Source organism: Dasypus novemcinctus, chromosome 8, assembly GCF_030445035.2.
Source record: "Dasypus novemcinctus isolate mDasNov1 chromosome 8, mDasNov1.1.hap2, whole genome shotgun sequence".
NCBI classification, from domain to species: Eukaryota; Metazoa; Chordata; class Mammalia; order Cingulata; family Dasypodidae; genus Dasypus; species Dasypus novemcinctus.
In genome coordinates, this window is record NC_080680.1 from 15,399,592 (window position 1) to 15,419,729 (window position 20,138).

The following is a 20,138-nucleotide window of genomic DNA, read 5'->3' on the forward strand; positions in this document are numbered from 1 at the left end:
TTGGGCACCTCTGCACCTCATATACATTGGTTCACATCATGGCCCATACTCTCCTCTATTCCATCATGTAGGCCCTGTGAGGATTTACAATGTCCGGTGATTACCTCTGAAGCACCATCCAGGGCAGCTCCATGTCCCGAAGATGCCTCCACCTCTCATCTCTTCCTGCCTTTCCCCATACCCTTTGTCCATTATGTCCACTTTTCCCAATCCAATGCCACCTCTTCTATGTGGACACTGGATTGGTTGTGTCCATTGCACCTTTATGTCAAGAGGAGGCTCAGATTCCACCTGGATGCTGGATGCAATCCTCCCATTTTCAGTTGTAATCACTCTAGGCTCCATGGTGTGGTGGTTGTCCTTCTTCACCTCCATCTTAGCTGAGTGTGGTAAGTCCAATAAATCAGATTGTAGGTGCTGGAGTCTGTTGAGGCTCAGGATCTGGCTATCACATTGTCAGTCCAGAGATTCAAATCCCCTAAATATATCTTAAACCCCAACATTAACTGCACCTCCAGCACATTAGCATGAAAGTCTTACTTATTTATTTCTCTCCCCTTACCCCACCCCAGGTTGTCTGTTCTCTTTGTCTATTTGCTGCGTCTTCTTTGTCCACTTCTGTTGTTGTCAGTGGCATGGGAATCTGTGTTTCTTTTGGTTGCGTCATCTTGTTGTGTTAGCTCTCCATGTGTGCGGCACCATTCCTAGGCAGGCTGCACTTTCTTTCACGCTGGGCGGCTCTCCTTACGGGGTGCACTCTTTGCACGTGGGGCTCCCCTACACGGGGGACACCCCTGCGTGGCAGGGAACTTCTTGCACGCATCAGCACTGCGCATGGGCCAGCTGCACACGGGTCAAGGAGGCCCGGGGTTTGAACCGCGGACCTCCCATGTGGTAGACGGACGCCCTAACCACTGGGCCAAGTCCGCCGCCTGCATAGGATCCTTAATACAAGCAGGTGGCATGTTCATGGTTGTGACAATTACTCTACTACATCTATTTCGTTATGTGATGAGCTGACAAAGGCCAAGGCAGGCCACCTGCTCTACCCTATCCTCTCTTTTGCATGCATTCCCTGTAAGCCCAGCTATCAAAACCAACTAACTGAAACAGTTTTCTGCCATCAAGGCATGTGCCCAACTTGTTCAGTTCTTGAAATTATGTCTGAATTCCACTCTTCTACAGCCATCTTTGGAAGGTGCCTGAGCCCTTCTCTGCCGCATCCTGGTCAATGGAGATGCCAGCTACCATCCTGTCTACTGTATTTTATGTGGAAGTTTTAGCCAAAGGCATCTGCCTCTCCTGTTGTGTCTCAGCAGTGCAGCATCAACATGCTAGCTATTAAGAATGAGCCACCTGGAAGATAATATTCTAGCCCCAGTGCATTCTTCAAATGACTGTGGTCCCAGATGACTACAACTTCATAAGAAGCCCTGAGCAAGAGCAATCCAACCTAGGTGTTCCCAAATCACTGAAACTGCATGAAATGATAAAATGTCTCGCTTTTTTATGCTGCTAAACTTTGGCAAATGTGTTAAGCAGTAACAGAATAACTAATATGGCCAGCATATTCAGCTGACTCTGAAGGCATCCAGGATAGTCTCAGATCTCAGGGCCTTGCACTGAAAGCCCAGAAGGGGGGGGGATATATATATATATATATATATTTTTTTTTTTTTTAATGTTACCATTTTCCATGAATGTGGTAGGAGGGAATCCTGGCTCATGAACACCACCTCAGCTATGCCACTGCTGGAGGCTGGGGCAGGGGAAACAACATACGTACAACATATTCCTATAATTTACCTGCATATCCAGAATTTGAAATTCAAGTTGAAATGTAACCATGCGGCAATTTCCTGATAATCTGTATCTTTGTAGAACTTTCTTCATATCTGTAAATAAGGAAAAGAAACATTTTGGTTGCAAATAATAATTTTCTTCAAGCATCTATTATTTCTGTGACTGTAATACATGTTATGTGTATGAGTGTACAATAGTATTTGCACTGAAAAAGTGTGGAAGAACGTGCACCAAATTGATTACATTAGTGGAATATAACTAAAAACAACCTGTATTTTCTAGTTCTCAATTATACCAAAAGTTAAAGTTAGAAATAAATATACTAGTATAGACTTAACACAAGTTTGTAACTGTCAGATAGTTCACATTTTTTCAACATTATCTAGCTGTAGATACCACTAAAATAATACAGTCTCTTTGAGGTATTAATATACATGTACTTAAATGTACAAAATGCTCTAATCTTAACCATACAGCTTACTAATTTTTTACACACATGTGTACCTGTGTAAACACCACCCAGATCAAAATACAGAACTTTCATAGTATCTAATAAGGTTCCCTCGAGCCCTTTCCTAGAATATAACCCTATTTCCAAAGGTAACCACTATTATGACTTTATCATCATCTAGATTTGCTAACAAAGGCATTTTTAGACGGGCACAATTCTAGATTTGCTACAAGTATATATTTAGAAAGGCACAATTCTAAAGAGCATGAAAATGATGAGTGAAGCCTAATTTTGGACTCTGGAAATCAGATGGATGAGCTGATAGCATGTGGATAAGTAAACCTGACTTGGCAGGCTCAGGAAAATTGAAACCTTAGGCAGGAATGGGTAAAGCCCAGAGGCAAGCCAATTTAAACAGCAGAAACCAGAAAGCCATTCTGAATTGGCAATGCCAAGTATCTGTACAAACAGGGGTAAATTTATGACTCAAAATAGGAAGAATGGTTAAAGATCTATTTAAGAAGAGGTTGGGGAATACAAGGTATTGTTGGGATAGGGGTGATGTATGGGAGCACTGTATGATGATATGCATGCTTGTTTTGTAAGTTCACAACTTTCACTATACACTTACTATATGTATATGCATATATGTATGATATACATCAATATTATTTTTTTAAAAAGAAGAAGTTGCAGGTAATACCACACAAAATGGAGGAGTAGGAAGTTACCGGGGTTGGTCCCTCCATCAAAGCAACCAGTAATCTGGAAAAACTGATTGAAATAAAATTATTTTACAGCACTTGAATGTGCTCAGATGTTAAAATCAACCAGGGAAGTGCCTGATGAAGGGAGAAACTGCTGATCTTTCATATGTGAACCAATACCATCCCTTTTCCTCAGCTCTACTGTGGACCTGGGGATAGTGCTCCTCTCCCAAGGGACCAAAAATACGAACACTTGCCTATTTTTGGCCTATCTGGCTGCAGTATGTTTCCTGGTGGCATCTATCAGAATATTTAAAGAGATATCATGATTTTAACTTCACTCTTTAGAGTCGGACAGTTAAGGAAATTGTTGACTGCAGAGATAACAGAACACTAATTTCAGTCACCACATACAATAAAGAATTCACAGGAAGCAGATTTGGCCCAGCGGATAGGGTGTTCACCTACCACATGGGAGGTCAAAGTTTCAAACCCAGGGCCTCCTGATTCATGTGATGAGCTGGCCCACATGCAGGGCTGATGTGCACAAAGAGTGCCATGCCACACAGAGGTGTCCCCCAGGTAGGGGAGCCCTATGTGCAAGGAGTGCGGCCCGTAAGGAGAGCCGCCCAGCATGAAAGAAAGTGCAGCCTGCCCAGGAATGGTGCTGCACACACAGACAGCTGACGCAGCAAGATGACACAAGAAAACGAGACACAGATTCCAGGTGTTGCTGACACAAGTGGACACAGAAGAACACACAGTGAATGGACACAGAGAGCAGACAACTGGGGGGGGTGGGGAATAAATAAAAAATAAATCTTTAAAAAAAAAAGAATTCACATTTTCCTAAAATAGTTCAGAAAGATCATGAATGGATGGCTTTGCTCCTCAACAAACAAAACCAATAATCCTTGAGAAATGGGCAAATCAAGATACCCAGAGTTACCACATTCTAATAGTCTGAATGTCCAATCAACAAAAAATTACAACACATAAGAAGAAATAAGAAAAAATGGCCAATTCACAAGGAAAATAAATGAACAGAAATTGTCCCTGAAGAAGACAAGATATTGGAATTACTAGTCAAAGATGTTAAATCAACAATCTTAAACATGATCAATGAGCTAAAGGAAACTATAGACAAAGAACTACAGGAAATGAGGAAAACAATATATGAACAAAATGAGATAAAATAGTGACAAAAATCATAAAAAGGAAGCAAACAGAAATTCTGGAGCTAAACAGTACAATATCTGAAATAAAAAATTCATTAGAAAAAATATTCATTAGAGCTGCACAACAGTAGATTTGAGCAGGCAAAAGAAAGAATCAAAGAACTTAAGATGAGACAATTAAAATTATCCAATCTGAGGAATAGAAAGAAAAAGGAATGAAGAAAAATGAACATAGCTTGAGGGACCTGTGAGACACCTAAATATATGCATCACAACATTTATATCACAAGAGTCCCAGAAGAAGCCAAGAGAGAGAAAATGTGAAAAAGAAAAAAGAAAATTGAAGAAAAAATTTGGGAATAAGTTCCCAAATCTGATGAAAGACATAAATATACACATCCAAGAAGTTCTATGAATATCAAACAGGATAAACTCAGAGATCCATACCAAGACACATGATGGTTAAAATGTCAAAGCCCAAAGACAGAATTTTGGAAGCAGCAAGAGAGAAGCAAGTCATCATGTATAAGGTAACCTCAAAAAGATTAACAATTAATTTGTCATCAGAAACTATGGAAGATAGTAGGCAGTAGAATGACAAACTTGAGGTCCTGAAAGAAAAAAAATTGCCAAATAAGAATTCTATATCTGGCAAAACTATCCTTCAAGAATAAAAGAGAAGGGAGGTATTTTATGCTATTTCTATCCCCTGTGAATTGAGCTAGTTGTAAAATTTTTCCCATTTTTAGTGACCTAAGCAGGTACAGTTATTGGGAGCAACTCCATTTGAAAACAAGTTTGCTGGGATCAGGTTATTCCATGTGGGAGTCTGGTCCATCCTGTAGTGTTCACTGATGGGGTTTAGGCACACAGACCACTGAGTAAATCAGTGCCCACATTAGGGACCCAGAATATTAATTTATAGTATTAGTCTTTTTTGAAGGGTAAATGAAAAGTACATGTGCCATCAGTTTTAAATTTCCTAGTGATAAGGTTAATTTTTATATGGTCCTTTCCCAACTGGTCTTCTTACCAGCCAGAAGTTCCCTATGATGTCACCTAAAGACTTCATCATTTCCTTCCCTTCTATTCCTTCTTACTTTCCCTAAAACTCTTCCCTTCTCTTTTCCCCTTAAAGACAAGTTGTTTTACAAACCTAAGAGGCATCTAAAGACAACATCCATGCAACACTAGAATCTTTGAAAATGTATATATTCTCTTGATAAGAGTATATATTCAAGACTCCTTGGATTAAAATTTCTCTTGGAGAGATCACTTCATGATATAAAAACCAATTTATAACTTTGGATTCAGAAGATCACCAAATATATCTCTATTTAGATATTTAGATCTTAGCTAAGGTCCGGGATCCTGTTTTCACTAGAAGCTTCTTCTTTCAGTCTCTCACCTTACCTGGAACAGGTGGCCTTCGGACCTAAGGCTGTGCAAAAGCCTAAGAGTTGTGTGGAATGCAGGAATGAGGTCCCAAAATGCCCCCAAGTATTCAGGTTCCAGCTAGTAGCTAATTGATGTACTTCTTAATCCAGCTCTGATGACCCATACCATTGTTATGGCAAATTTGAACTTTATGTAATTTGAATAATCACATGGTGGTGCTAAATAATTCGGTTTGGGCAGTTACCGTTCACGTTTGTACAGCAAAGTCGGTGCTGTTATTTGAATATTTTATTTCAGTGGTTCATGAAAAAGGTTATAGTTGGCTTTAGGGCAACCTGATGGGAAAGGGCTAGCCAGCAGGTGGAGCTCCTGGTCTCTAAGCCTCCCACCTCATTTCATCAGCATTTTTGCTGAGGCTGCTCTGCTTTCTTGTGTTCTACACATTTAGGCTCTGGGTGGGTAAAATTTTATGTGATGAGAGTTCTGTTGCTAAAAAAAAAGATTGTGAATCACAAGTATTCTGACTTATTTGCTAAAAACGAGAAGGAAACAAATCTAGAAGAGCTGATGCCAAAGAAAGCATGTCTTAAGAGATGGAATCAAAGACTCTGGATGCACACTGAAGCTGACCTTGTCAATTTTGTTGAATTAGTAGTAAAAACTCAAGATTAAAGAGCTTATAAGAAATGCTAGAAATATATCAATGATCGCATTTGAAAGTAAAACTTTAGGGATCCTGTATATTTTTTTTTAATTTTGGAGGAAGGGAAGAAATGACCATAAAAATGATAATTTATTATTTGATTATCACAGATTCATATAAAAATTTCAGGATACATTTGTGAATAAAAGTGGTACAATGACAAAAGGACAAATATTGTATGATCAACCTGATATGAAATAATGAGAAGCAAAATTATGAGTTAGAAACTAGCATACAGGTTACCAGGGGCTGGAGTGGTTAGGAACTGGGGAGCTAATACTTAATTGGTAGAGAGTTTCTGTTTGGGGCGATGGAAAAGTTTTCATAATGGATGGTGGTGATGGTAGCACAACATTGTGAATGTAATTACACTAATGAACTATATATTTGAATGTGTTTAAAAAGGGAAATTTTAGATTGTACATGGTACTAGAATAAAAAAACTTTACATAAGACTGTACAACACAAATAGTGAATCCTAATGTAAATTATGGATTATAGTTAATAGTACAATTACAGTAATATTATTTTATCAATTGTAACAAAGGTACCACACTAAGGTAAAGTCTTCATAAAGTGGGAGGGGAGGAGGTATATGGAAACTCTGTATTTTCTACATGATTTTTGTGTAAACTACAATTTCTCTAATAAAAAAAAAAAGTCTTAAAAAAAAAAATTCCCCAAATTGGGGAAGGGTAGTGAATTGACTGGGTTTTTTTTTTAAAGATTTTTTTTCTCCCCTTTCCCCCTCCCCCTGTTGTGTGTTGTGTCCATTAGCTGTGTGTTCTTCTATGTCTGCTTGCATTCTTGTCAGCAGCACCAGGAATGTGTATCCCTTTTTCTGTTGTTGCATCATCTTGTTGCATTAGCTCTCTATGTGTGCGGCACCACTCCTGGGCAGGCTGCACTTTTTTTGCACGGGGTGGTTCTCCTTACAGGGTGCACTCTTTGCGCGTGGGGCTCCCCTACGCGGGGACACCCCTGTGTGGCACGGCACTTCTTGCGCACATCAGCTCTGCGCATGGGCCAGCCCTGGGTTTGAACCCTGGGTCTCCCATGTGGTAGGCAGACGTTCTATCAATTGAGCCAAATCTACTTCCCTGAATTAACTGTTAAGTACTATAGGAATTTAAAAAGAGAAATTAATATTGACATGATCAGAGAAAGTGACATGTACTGTATGTTTTGGTAAAATGATAGAATTATAATATGGAGAAATTCAAAGTAAAGGCTTCTATAAAACAAAATATTTTAAAGTATTACAGTGATAATATCGATAATGTATAAAATTCTAAGTAGAGGAAAAAAATCACATTATAGTGCATGTAACTAACACTGCTGATTTATAAATGTGATTGTGGCTGAAAGAAGTAGTCTATGTCAACTGAAAGGAAGCTAGAGACTAATCTAGGGAATGCATAACAATGATTTTGGTGGTAGATGAAGATTGTGGTTAATAATACAAACATAAGAATGTTCTTTTACAAAGTGTTAAGAACAGGGTGATAATTGGGGAAATTACAACCTATGTAACTTATAGATGATAGTTAACCTCAATATTATGGTATTTTTGAGGCAAAGCAAAGAAGATATTACATCAATTCTAAATCAATAGGGAGGTATAAGCAGGTATGGGATTTTTCCGTTTGGAGTAATGAAAACATTCTAAAGTTAACTGAAGTGATGATAGCACAACTCTGATGAAAATGAGTACACTGAGTGTACATTTTGAATGGATTGTACAAAGCATGGGACTGTATAACACAAGGAATCCTGTGGTAGAAAATGGACTCTGGTTAACAGAAATGAGGGGAAGTGGACGTGGCTCAACTGATAAGAGCATCCACCCACCATGTAGGAGGTCCAGGGTTAGATACCCAGGGCCTCCTGGCCTGTGTGATGAGCTGGTCCACATGCAGTGCTGCTGTGCACAAGGAGTGCCATGCCATGCTGGGGTGCCCCCTGCATACAGGACCCCCCACGCAAGATGACGTAACAAAAAAATGAGACAGTTTCCCAGTGCTGCCTGATAATACAAGTAGACGCAGAAGAACACACAGTGAACAGACACAGAGAGCAGACAATGGAGGAAAATGGGAGAGAAATAAATAAAATAAATCTTAAAAAAAACCCAAAAAGCAGAATATGGAATGCTCTCTCATGGACTATAATAAATATATAATATTAATATACGGTGTTAATAATTGGTTGGTTGGGGGAAAATACACCAAATGTAAGACATGAGTTATAGTTAGTAGTAATATTTTGACAATGCTATTTCATAGTTTGTTAACAAATATTTCACAACAATGCAAGGTATTGGTGGTGGAATGAAGTAAGGAAGCCCTGTATGATGATATATGTTTGTTTTATAAGTTCACAACTTTTATTACACATTTATTGTTTACATATATTCATGTAAGAATGATGTACTTCAATAAAGTTTTACACATATTAAAAAAAAAGAATGAAGGAGAAATTATTTCCAGATAAATTTAAATTGAGGGGAGTTCACTACCAGTAGATCTGCCCTAAAGGAAATAAATGGAGTCCTTCAGGATGAACTGACAGTATACTAGACAGTGCCTTAAAGTCATAATTGGAAATAAAGAACACTGGTAAAGGTAATTATATAGATAAATATAAAAGCCAGCATTATTTTATTTTTGGTTTATAATTTGTGATGGTTAAGTCAGCTTGGCTAGGTTATGGTGTCCAGTAGTTTGGTCAAGTAAGAATGGCCTGATTGTTACTGTGAGGATATTTTGTAGATTTAAATCATTAGTCAGTTGATCTAATCTATGACTAATTATATCTACAATCAAAAAAGGCAGATTGCCTTTAGCAATGAGAAAAGTCTCATCCAATGAGTTGAAGGCCTTACAGAGAGAACTAATGTGTCCGTTGTCTGGAAGAAGAATTTCTATTTCTACTTCGGCCAGCCAGTTTCTCCTGGCAAATTGACTGAAACCTTCATTGGAGTTCCCAACTTGCAGCCGGCCCCATGGAATTCACACTTGCCAATCCCCATATCATGTGAGCCAATTCCTATAATAAATCTCATAATATGTGTGTGTGTGTATATATATCTCATTGGTTTTGTTTCTCTGGAGAACCTAACATGGTATGTTACTTACCAGTGTTGCCATAACTTTTTTTTTTTAAGATTTATTTATTTATTTATTTCCTCTCCTTCCTCTCCTCCTGCCCTGTTGTTTTTGCTGTCTGTGTTGTCTTTTCTTCTCATGTACTCTCCTCTAGGATTCACCGGGATTCAATTCTGGGGACCTCTGATGGGGAGAGAGGTTCCCTGTCAATTGTGCTACCTCAGATCCTGGATTCTGCTGTGCTTCACCTTGATTCTCCCCTTGTCTGTCTTTTGATGAGTCATCATCTTGCAGCGTGACTCACTTGCACAGGCACTGGCTCGCCATGCAAGCACACTTTCTCTTCTTCTTTTTCAGCAGGAGTCCCAGGGATCGAACCTGGGTCCACCCATATGGTACGCAGAAACTCTATCACTGGAGCCACATCCACTTCCCATCCACGACTTCTTAAAAGTTTATAACATGTATAAAATTGTATTCAAGTAAATTAAATGACAATAATGGATATCTTTTTTAAATATATTTTTTATTTATTTTTAAAAGATACACATAGATCACACAAAACGTTACATTAAAAAATATAGAAGGTTCCCATACGCCCCACTAGCCACATCTCCCACTTTTCTCACATCAACAAACTTCTTTCATTAGTGTGGTACATTCATTGCAATTGATGAATACATTTTGGAGCACTGCTACACAAAATGGATTATAGTTTATGTTGTAGTTTACACTCTCTTCCAGTCCATTCAGTAGGTTATGGCAGGATATATAATGTCTTGCATCTGTCCTGCAACAACTCCAACTCCTGAAAATGCGCCCATATCACACCTTCTTTTCCCTCTCCCTGATTTCAGCAACACCCGTGGCCACTGTTTCCACATCAATGATATATGGGTATCTTTTAAAAGTTTAATTACAGTGTTATAAATCTTAATAACTTAATGTGCTAGCTAAATTGTAGTTTCCATATCTTAACTAAGTTCAAGAACTTATAGAGGGAAAACGGACTTTGGCCCAGTGGTTAGGGCGTCCGTCTACCACATGGGAGGCCCGCGGTTCAAGCCCCGGGCCTCCTTGACCCGTGTGGAGCTGGCCCATGCGCAGTGCTGATGCGTGCAAGGAGTGCCCTGCTACACAGGGGTGTCCCCCAAGTAGGGGAACCCCACGCGCAAGGAGTGCACCCATAAGGAGAGCCGCCCAGCGCGAAGGAGGGAGCAGCCTGCCGAGGAATGGCGCCGCCCACACTTCCCGTGCCGCTGATGACAACAGAAGCGGACAAAGAAACAAGACGCAGCAAAAAGACACAGAAAACAGACAACCGGGGGAGGGGAGGGGAATTAAATAAATAAAAAAAATAAATCTAAAAAAAAAAAAAAAAAAAAAAAAGAACTTATAGAAAGGGTTGCATTAATTAATTAACAAAATAAGTAGGGGAGTAGATGTGGCTCATGTGGTTGAGCGCCTGCTTCCCACATAGGAGGTCCCAGGTTTGGTTCCTGATGCCTCTTTAAAAAGAAAAAAGAAAACAACAACAACAAGCAAACACATGAAAAAATCAACCCCAGGGAGCCAAAGTGGATGAGTGGTTGAGTGCTGGCTTCCCACATATGAGGTACCAGGTACAATCCCCAACCTTGGTACCTCAGGAAAAAAAAAAAAGAAAATGCCTGTGAATAATATTACACGTGTTTATTCTGCCTCCTCAAAATTATTAAATGATATAAAATGACTTTAGAGAGAAAAATAGTGAAAAAATAAAACACTTCATTTCATGTCCTCTAGTTATATCATGTGCCAGAATAAAAGAAAATTTAACTTTGGTTAAAATTACAATTAATATAAATGATTCACTGTATTAAGCACAATAATTGCATAAAAATACAAATATGTATATAAGATAATGGATATTATTTTCCATTTGTTTATTAGGTTATTCAGCTGGCAAATTTAATATGATACATTGTTTTGTTTAATATACCAATAAGTTAATGATAGTTTAAAGCTATAAGCTTTGAATGCTTTAACTACTTATACATTTATATAGTTGTACATGTCTAAAACTACACATATTCAGGTATATCAATAAACTTTTTTACTGCAAATTATTGCATAAATAATGTTCAAAAGAAGTAAAATTAGAACTTTTAAAATGTAAAATGACAAAGGAATTATATGCTCAGATTCGAAGTTCCATTTTGCTACCAAATTATTTTAATTCCCTGTATTTTCTGACATACTTTCGAATGATTTCTTAAAGATTCCTTAGTTTTGGAAAAAATGATAAGTTTTCATAATCATTATTTATTGCTATATGTTTTTACAATGTCCATAATTATTTCTTATCTTCACATACTTATAACTTATATCTTGTCTCCTAAAACAACTATTCTTGCTTTACCTTTCCCGAAATTAAACTGCATATTTTGAAGAATAAAACACTAGTAAGATGTCTTTTATGTCTGAACTATCTTTGATTTTTTAAAATGGCTATGGGTTTAGGCAAAGGTTTGTCTTTCATGCTATGAAACAAAGTATAATTGGATATAGAAGTATCCAATGTTTAAGGAACATGGTATACAAACCTACTATCAAATCTTTAGAAACTATGTAGGTAGGTAGGCAGATAGACAGACATAAAGATAGATAATAGACAGATGATGGGTTCGTTTGAGTCTTTTATGTGAACCCCATAAAATTTTGTTCTTCAACTGAACCTACTGTTAACCTTTGATTAGATTAGATCAGTTAAGGGCCATTTGATTGGATTGCTCCAGGAGGGAATAGCCCAGGGTAGGTCTTAATCCTCTTACTGGAGTCCTTTATAAACAGAGGAATAAAAGCTGCAGACATAGGGAAAAAGCCACACAGACAGAGAAGCCACAAGAGACAAGCCACTACTACCATTATACCCTGCTATATGTCTGATCACCCACAGGTGAATTCGGAGAAAGTGGGCCTGGACAAAGCAGAGACTGGCAGAGCCACCATTGTGCTCTGCCCATGGCAGGAGTCCAAGATCAACAGCAATCAACCTTTGGTGAGGTAGCATCTCTGATGATGTCTTGAGTTGGACATTTTTACAGCCTCAAAACAGTAAGTTTTTAAGCTAATAAATTCTCATTATAAAAGTCAACCCATTTCTGGTATATTACATTGGCAGCCTTTAGCAAACTAAAATAGATGGATGGATAGATAGAATGATACAGTAAAATGTGGCAAAATGTTAAAAGTTGGTGGATCTGAGGATCTGGGTGGAGGGTATATTAGAGTTCTTTAAGTGGGTTATGTTTTTTTATTTTTTATTATTCCCCCCCTTTGCGGCTTTTTGCATGCTGTCTGCTCTCTGTGTCCATTAGCTCCCCATTCTTCTGTGTCTGTATTTATTTTATTTATTCCCCCCCTCCACCGTGGTTTGCTTGCTGTCTGCTCTCTCCATCTGTTCGCTGCGTGCTCGTCTGCATTTTTGCTTGTCTCCCTTTTTGTTGCGTCACCTTGCTGAGCCAGCTCTCTGTGGCACTTGTGGGCCGGGAGGCACTCCACGGTGCCCGGGCCAGTGGCTCTCTGCAGCGTGCAGGTAAACTTGCCTTCACAAGGAGGCCCCAGGACGTGAACCCAGGGTCTCCCAAGTGGTAGTCGGGAGCCCAACTGCTTGAGGCACAGCCACTTCTCTAAGTGGGTTATATTTTATTTTTGCAACTATCCTGTAGTTTGAAATTATTTCAAAATATTTTTAAAGAAAGCACAATAGGGGAAGAGGATGTGGATCAAGCAATTGGGCTCCTGTCTACCATATAGGAGGTCCAGGATTCAATTCCCGGGGCCTCCTGGTGAAGGCAAACTGACCCGCATGGAGAGCTGGCTTGCATGGTGTGCTGGCCTGCATGGAGTGCTGGCCTGCGTGGCATGCTGGCCTGCCCAGGAGTGCTGGCCTGCATGGAGAGCTGGCGCAGTAAGATGATGCAACAAAAAGAGACACAGAGGAGAGACAGTAAAAGATGCAGCAAACCAGGGAGCTGAGGTGGCACAAGAGATTGAGTGCCTCTCTCCCACTCCAGAATATCCCAAGGTTGGTTCCCAGTGCCACCTGAAGAGAAGACAAGCAGACACACAAGAACACAGAACAAATAGACACAGAGAGAAGACAGCAAGCACAAAATAACAAGGAATAAATAAATAAATCTTAAAAAAAAAAAGCACAATAGGAATAATTAGATTTATCTAAAATTTATCCAAATTTCAATTCAGCAAAAATGTTATGACAGCTTTCATCTACCAGACTTAGAAGTCACACACACACACACACATACACACATACAAATCAATCATAGGTTTATTATTTGTAAGTAAGCTATGTTATTATAAGCATCTTCCAAAGATTATAAACTTTTCAAGGTAAAAGAAGCATATTTACGTTTAAGTACAAAAACTTCTATTGTAACTGTCTATTAAAAGATTTTTTTCCCCAAGTCTAGATTTACAAACGCTTTTTCCTTTTTTGCTCATGGAAACTGAAGAAGCACTAGGGAAACTGGTTCAGTTACACAGTTGTTAGAGGTCTGTTACTTATTTCAATCCTTCATTAGGTCCAATAGCCAAGGAAATATCTACCTTTCTAATATCTCTAGCAGTAATAGAAAAATGCATGAAACTGTCAGTTGACTTAGTCTACTAAACTTAATGGTTCCCCATGCTGTATGGACAGAAAGTCCTCAGGACTTTATAGCTCCTACCTTTCTGTTCACACATCACTAATCATTACATAACACTCTAAACATAGCCATCCTGCTTCCCTCACCCCAAGAAGGAAAAGCCCATATCTGACTACCTCTGTAAGGAAACGATACACCCTGCATGGTCCTTCTAGAGACTTCCTTGGATGTCTCTGATTTAATTTTGTTTGTGGATGTTTCTTTTTTTTTTTTTCATTTCTCTCCCCTTCTCCCCCACCCTGCCATCATCTACTTTCTGTGTCCATTTGCTTTGTATTCTTCTGTGTCTACCTGCATTCTTGTCAGTGGCACTGGAAATCTCTGTCTTTTTTTTTTTGCATCATCCTGCTGCGTCAGCTCTCCGTGTGTGCAGTGCCACTCCTGGGCAGGCTGCGCTTTTTGTGTGCAGGGCAGCTCTCCTTGCGGGGCACACTCCTTGAGTGTGGGGCTCCCCTACATGGGGGACACACCTGCGTGGCACGGCGCTCCTCACGCATGGGTCAGCTCACCACATGGGTCAGGCGGGCCCTGGGTGCTGAATCCTCGACCTCCCATATGGTAGGCAGATGCTCTATCAGTTGAGCCACATCTGCTTCCCATGTTTGTGGATGTTTCATACCTTGTGATAGTTAAGTTCATGTGTCAACTTGGCTAAGTTAAAGTGCCCAGTTGTTTAGTTAAGCAAGCACTGGCCTGATTATTATTGTAAGGCTATATTGTGGACTTAAATCACCATAAGTTAATAGCATCTATGGCTGATTGTACCTATAATTAACTGAGAAGATTGCCTTCAACAATGAGAGAAGTCTCATCCAATCAGCTGAAGACTTTAAAAGGAGAAGTGATGATTATGATTTTAGCAGTCAGAAAGTAGAATTTCCATCTCTACTTGAGCCAGCCAGCTTCTCCTGAGGAACTAATTGAAAACTTGCATCAGCATTCCCTACAGAATCTGGACTTGCCCATCCCAAAAATCACATGAGAAAATTCTTATAAAAATCTCATAATATTTACAGACACCTCTATCAATTCTGTTTCCCTAGAGAACCCTGACTAATACATACTTAAAAAAGGAAAACTAAAAATTGAAAAATGGGCTATGGTACCAGAGATTTGAATTTATCCTTCAAATGTAAGCTTCTCAAAGAAATGAAACCAGTTCAGATGGCTAAATTAAATGCCTTCACCCAAATCTACCTGTCCATAAACGATGAAATAACATCTGTTTATAATATTGAGGAGAGGTACATGATTTGGGTAAGTCTATAATGTTGAAATGTTTTTAAAACAAAGATTTCCTGATCATCCCAGGAAATCCTAAAGAAATGTACAGGGAATTAAAGAATCTTGAGATGCTTTGCTATTACCAAAGACGGGGTTTCTCAACTGAGGTGGGATGGGAAGTGAGGGAGTGATTTTGGTCCTCGGCACATTTGGCAATATCTGCAGACACTTTTGTTTGTGACAATCTAGGGGCATGCTGCTGCCATCTAGAGGGTAAAGAAATTCTGCATTGCAGAGGATAGCACCATGTCAACAAAAATTGTCCACTCCAAAATATCAATAGTGCTGATATGAAGAAACCCTGACCTGAGCAGATAGCCATTAAGAAAAAGTGAACTTTAATAAAAATGCCTCATGATATTACTCACAAAAGCAGGAAAAAATAAAACTGCTCGTAATGTTAAACAAATATTGGGTAGGTAATTTTAAGAATACTGCACCAAGGACATTTCCAATACCCTTCCTAGCAGCCAATGACACAGTGCTGGCAAGGCTGTAAAGGCAGGACATGACTAGGAACTAAATCCCTGAAGCCCCTCATCTTAGTTTCCTAGGGTTATTGTAAAACAGCAGCACAAACTTGATGGCTTAAAACAGTAGAAATAAATTGTCTAACAGTTATGAAAGTTTGAAATCAAACTATTAGCAGGGCCCATGCCTCAACTGGAACCTATAAAGAAATATCAATCTTGCCTCATCTTAGTTCTGGTGTTTGTCAGCAATCCTTGGCATTCCTTGGATTGTAGATCCATCACTGCAATTTATACCTCCTCCATCCTCACAAAAAACTTCTCCTTCATGTCTGTCTGTGTCCAAATTTCCTATGATAAGGATACCAGTCATAGAGATTAGAGCCACCCTCATCTAATTTGGCCTCATCTTAAATAATCACATCTTGAATGACTCAATTTTCAAATAAGGTCACTTTCATCTGACCAGGCATTAGGACTTGACCGTATCTTTTTGGGGGACACAATTCAACCCATAACACATCTTCAATACCTCCAAAAGCATGTTGTAAATAAGTTCTAGTTACTGTTGCTTATTTAAGGATGGATTGAGGCTTTTCCTTGCTAGAGAAATATGGCTATAATGATGATGACAAAAATAATTACTGTAGTTAAAGAATCCTCTGCATAAAGAGTTATTAGCATAGCAGGCCTAAGACTGCTATTCTTAGAAATGCTTGCTTTCAGGGCTGGCCCTCGACTGGTATCTGAGAACTTAGGTTTCAGGAGAGTTCCCACTATTTCCAGAATTGTTAAGAGTGGCTCACTGAGCTTAAACTGCTTGTATAAATAATCTGGTTTATGGTGAACACCTTTCTTCTTTCTATGAATCTGGAATTTTGATATGTGCTAGGCAGAGGGTGCCTACACTAGCCAACAATAAAGACCTTGACTATTGAAACTCTAATGAGCCTCCCAGGTAGACAATTCACATGTGTTGCCACAGCTCACTGCTGAAGGAATTAACTGCATCCAGCAGGACTCCACTAGGAGAGGACCCTTAGAAGCTTAATCCTTATTTTCTCTGGACTAGATTCCCATGTGCCTTTTTCTTTTGCTGATGCTGTTTCGTATGCTTTTGCTGTAATACCTGTAAGTACAATTATATGGAGAGTCCTATTAGTCTTCCTAGCAAATCACTGAACCAAGGGGTAATCTTAGGGCTCCCCAACACAAGACTAACTTATCTCTCTATTAAGAAGAACACACCTTTTATTGTAACATTATGAAAGAACCCCAGAGAGCTCTATCTTGAACTCACAAACTCTACTGTCCTTATCCAAAAACTAAAACCCTGAAAGTGGAAACAAGCAGCCCCAGATGCTCATCAAGGCACAGATTCTCAATAGCAAGTCCCCGTACCCTACAGGGTGGATAAAATATCACATTCAAACAGAATACATTTGTCTTTCTTCTTCATTCCAAGTGGAGTATAGAGTTGCCATCTACAGACCCTGACCCAAACAATTTTGGCCACCATGGGAGAGCAGCCACAATGGGATCTTTTCCTCTGCTCTTTTGGACAATTTGTACTGTATAAACAATAAAGTGGTCATTTGATGAAAGTTCCTGTCGTGCCCCAAGCCTGTATTACCATGATGCTCCATGTAGCAACTCACTCCACAGGCATTAAGAGATAGAAATTATAAAAAGGATCCTAAATAGAAACTGGAGCTAAAGATCACAAGAGCAGGAGAAAAAAAATCCCTAGAGGCTGGAACTGGCAAAAGAAAGTGAACCTGAAGACAAGATGACAATTGAAATTATTCAGTTTGATGAGCAGAACGAAAAAAGAAAAATTAATAGGACTTCCAGGAAGATGGTGGGCTAGAAAGACTTGGGGCCCTCTCCTGTTGCAGAAAAATAGCTAGAAAACAGGCAAAAATGGACTGGAAAAAAATTTTGTAGGGTTTGGGATACCAGGGGAAAACTGGACACCACCCAGAAGAGAGAGAGGCAAGGGAAAAGAATCAGGTGGCAAAACTGTGAATTAAAAGTGGCAACTGCAACTGCTGGTAGTCTTCACTACCCTATAGACACTTTTGCATTCTCAGGACTTGGGGCTGGTAGCTATAGACAAGGGGGGCCCACGGATCCACCCCTCCTCACCAGGAAAGGGAAGAGAATGGGACAAATCCAAAGGCTGGCTCAGCTTTTGACCCACAAATTTGGTCTGCTGTGTCCCAGGAGCCCTTCCTGGCTGGGTAGGGCCAGGCCATTGTTTGCCTTGGGAGCCAGAAAGGGACTAAAGAGTTCTGACTCTCTCAAACTCCCTCTCTACATACTGGGACTGGTTGTTGAGGACGCAGAAGGGAGTGGAATTATTTCCTGCCCAGGAAAAGGAATGGGGATGTCAGTAAAAGTGAGAGAAATGCCTCTGAGAAAGTTTGAATTACAAGACTCTTAGCCTCAGGCAGGATCCATTATCTGTGTCCACTAATACAGTCGGTGTTACAGTGAACACATTCCAAGCTTTGAACTGAGAGGGCTGTCAGAGCACCATCTGCTGGTGGACCAAGGAAGTGCAATGAGGAAATCAAAAGTAAATAAAAGAGGTTTTTTTCTGGACTTTACCTTCCCTCCCCAAGAACCTTGGAAGTAGGTCTGCAACCCATTACCAAGTCCAGGGCCCAGATGGACAAAACTAACAATGACAATCCTAAACACCCAGAACAGGGTGAATCAAGAATCAAAGAATAACAGTAACACAGAGCCTCCCACCACTAAATCCCTAAGAAAGAGAGAGAAATTGAGCATCTGAGTAAACTCAACATCCTAATTAGAAGCCTAGACATCAGAAAAACTTTCAAGCCATACTAAAAAAATGGAAGAAATGATCCAAAGAAAGGAAGCTATCAAAGCCTCAGGATTTGAGACAACTAATCAACAAGATACACACAAATTTCCAAAATCAAATCAATGATTTGAAAGTCATTATGGCTAAAGAGATGAAGGACATCAGGAAGACAGTAAGTGGGAGACAGGTGTGGCTCAACCAATTGGGCTCCCATCTACCATGTGGGAGGCCCTGAGTTCACTTCCCGGGGCCTCCTTGTAGGGGCAGGCTGGCTTGCCCCTGTGGAGAGCTGACGGTCTGCGCCTGCAGAGAGCTGGTGCAGCAGGGTGGCACAGCAGGGGAGACAGGCGGACGTGGAGGGGCACATGGTGGGTGGGCGCAGAGAGCAGACAGCAAGCAAGTGGCAAGGGGGTAGGATAAATTAATAAATCTTTTAAAAAAGAAAAAGAAGACAGGGAGTGAGGACAAAGAATTTGAAAACCTGAGAAGTAACAAAGCTCATGGAAATGAAAGACATGAAAGGTGAGATCAAAACACATTTAAAGGCATATAACAGCAGACTAAAAATGACAGAAAAAAGAATAAGTGATTCCAAAGATAGAACAGATAAAATCAAAGAGAGAAAAGAACCAAAGGAGAAAAGAATGGGAAAAATTGAGCAGAGGCTCATGTAGTTGAATGATAACATGAACACAACAACATATGGGTCATGGAGTTTGTAGCAGTTTGATATTAATGAATCACCCCAAAAATTTTGGGTTATATATGTAAACTCGGTCTTTTCCTCTGGGTGTATTAAAGTGTATTTGATTCAGCAGTTTTACTTTTACTTCATTAAATAATGATTAAGGCTTTGATTGGACCACGTCAGTAGGACGTTGAGTCCCCGCCCACCAAAGGGGAAGGGACTCACAGAGAAACTACACTGCAGAGAAGGGAGGTTGGAGTTTTGAGCTGGAACCTGGGAAGTAAGCACACAGAGGAGCAGAGTAGCTGAGCTAGAAGAGAATCAAGCCCTGGGGACACAGACAGAGCCAGTAGCCTGAGAGTCTACAGCTGGCCTTGTGGAGAAAGCAGAGGAGCTGAGGCAGGACAGAAACAAGCTCTGGAAGAGAGGAACCCTGGATGCCTGAACCCTGGCAGATGCCGGCAGCCATCTTGCCCCAACACATGCAACAGACTTTGGTGAGGGAAGTAACTTATGGCCTGGTAACTGTAAGTTTCTATACCCCAAACAAATATCTTTTATTTGAGTATTTATAAATACCTTTTGGCTGACTAACACAGAGTTTCAGAGGGAGAAGAGAAGAGAAGAGAAAAGGGGCAGAAGGAATATTTGAGGAAATAATGGCTGAAAAATTCCCAACTCTCATGAAAGAAATGAACTTACCTGTCCAAGGAGTACAGTGTATTCCAGTATGAATAAATCCAAATAGACCTACTCCAAAACACATGCTACTCAGAATGTCAAATGTCAAAGATAAAGAGA

The 20,138-nt window shown here is 39.8% G+C and overlaps 1 protein-coding gene across 2 annotated transcripts in view; it reads right to left on the reverse strand.

Moving 5' to 3' along the window:
- The window catches only part of CENPP (centromere protein P), a 431,610-nt gene that overhangs the window by 370,820 nt on the left and 40,652 nt on the right, over window positions 1–20,138 (reverse strand). For both annotated transcript variants that reach the window (XM_058301476.2, XM_058301475.2), the window contains exon 3: window positions 1,807–1,895. In XM_058301476.2, the coding sequence (XP_058157459.1) occupies window positions 1,807–1,895 (89 nt within the window). The remainder of the gene's footprint in view (window positions 1–1,806; window positions 1,896–20,138) is intronic.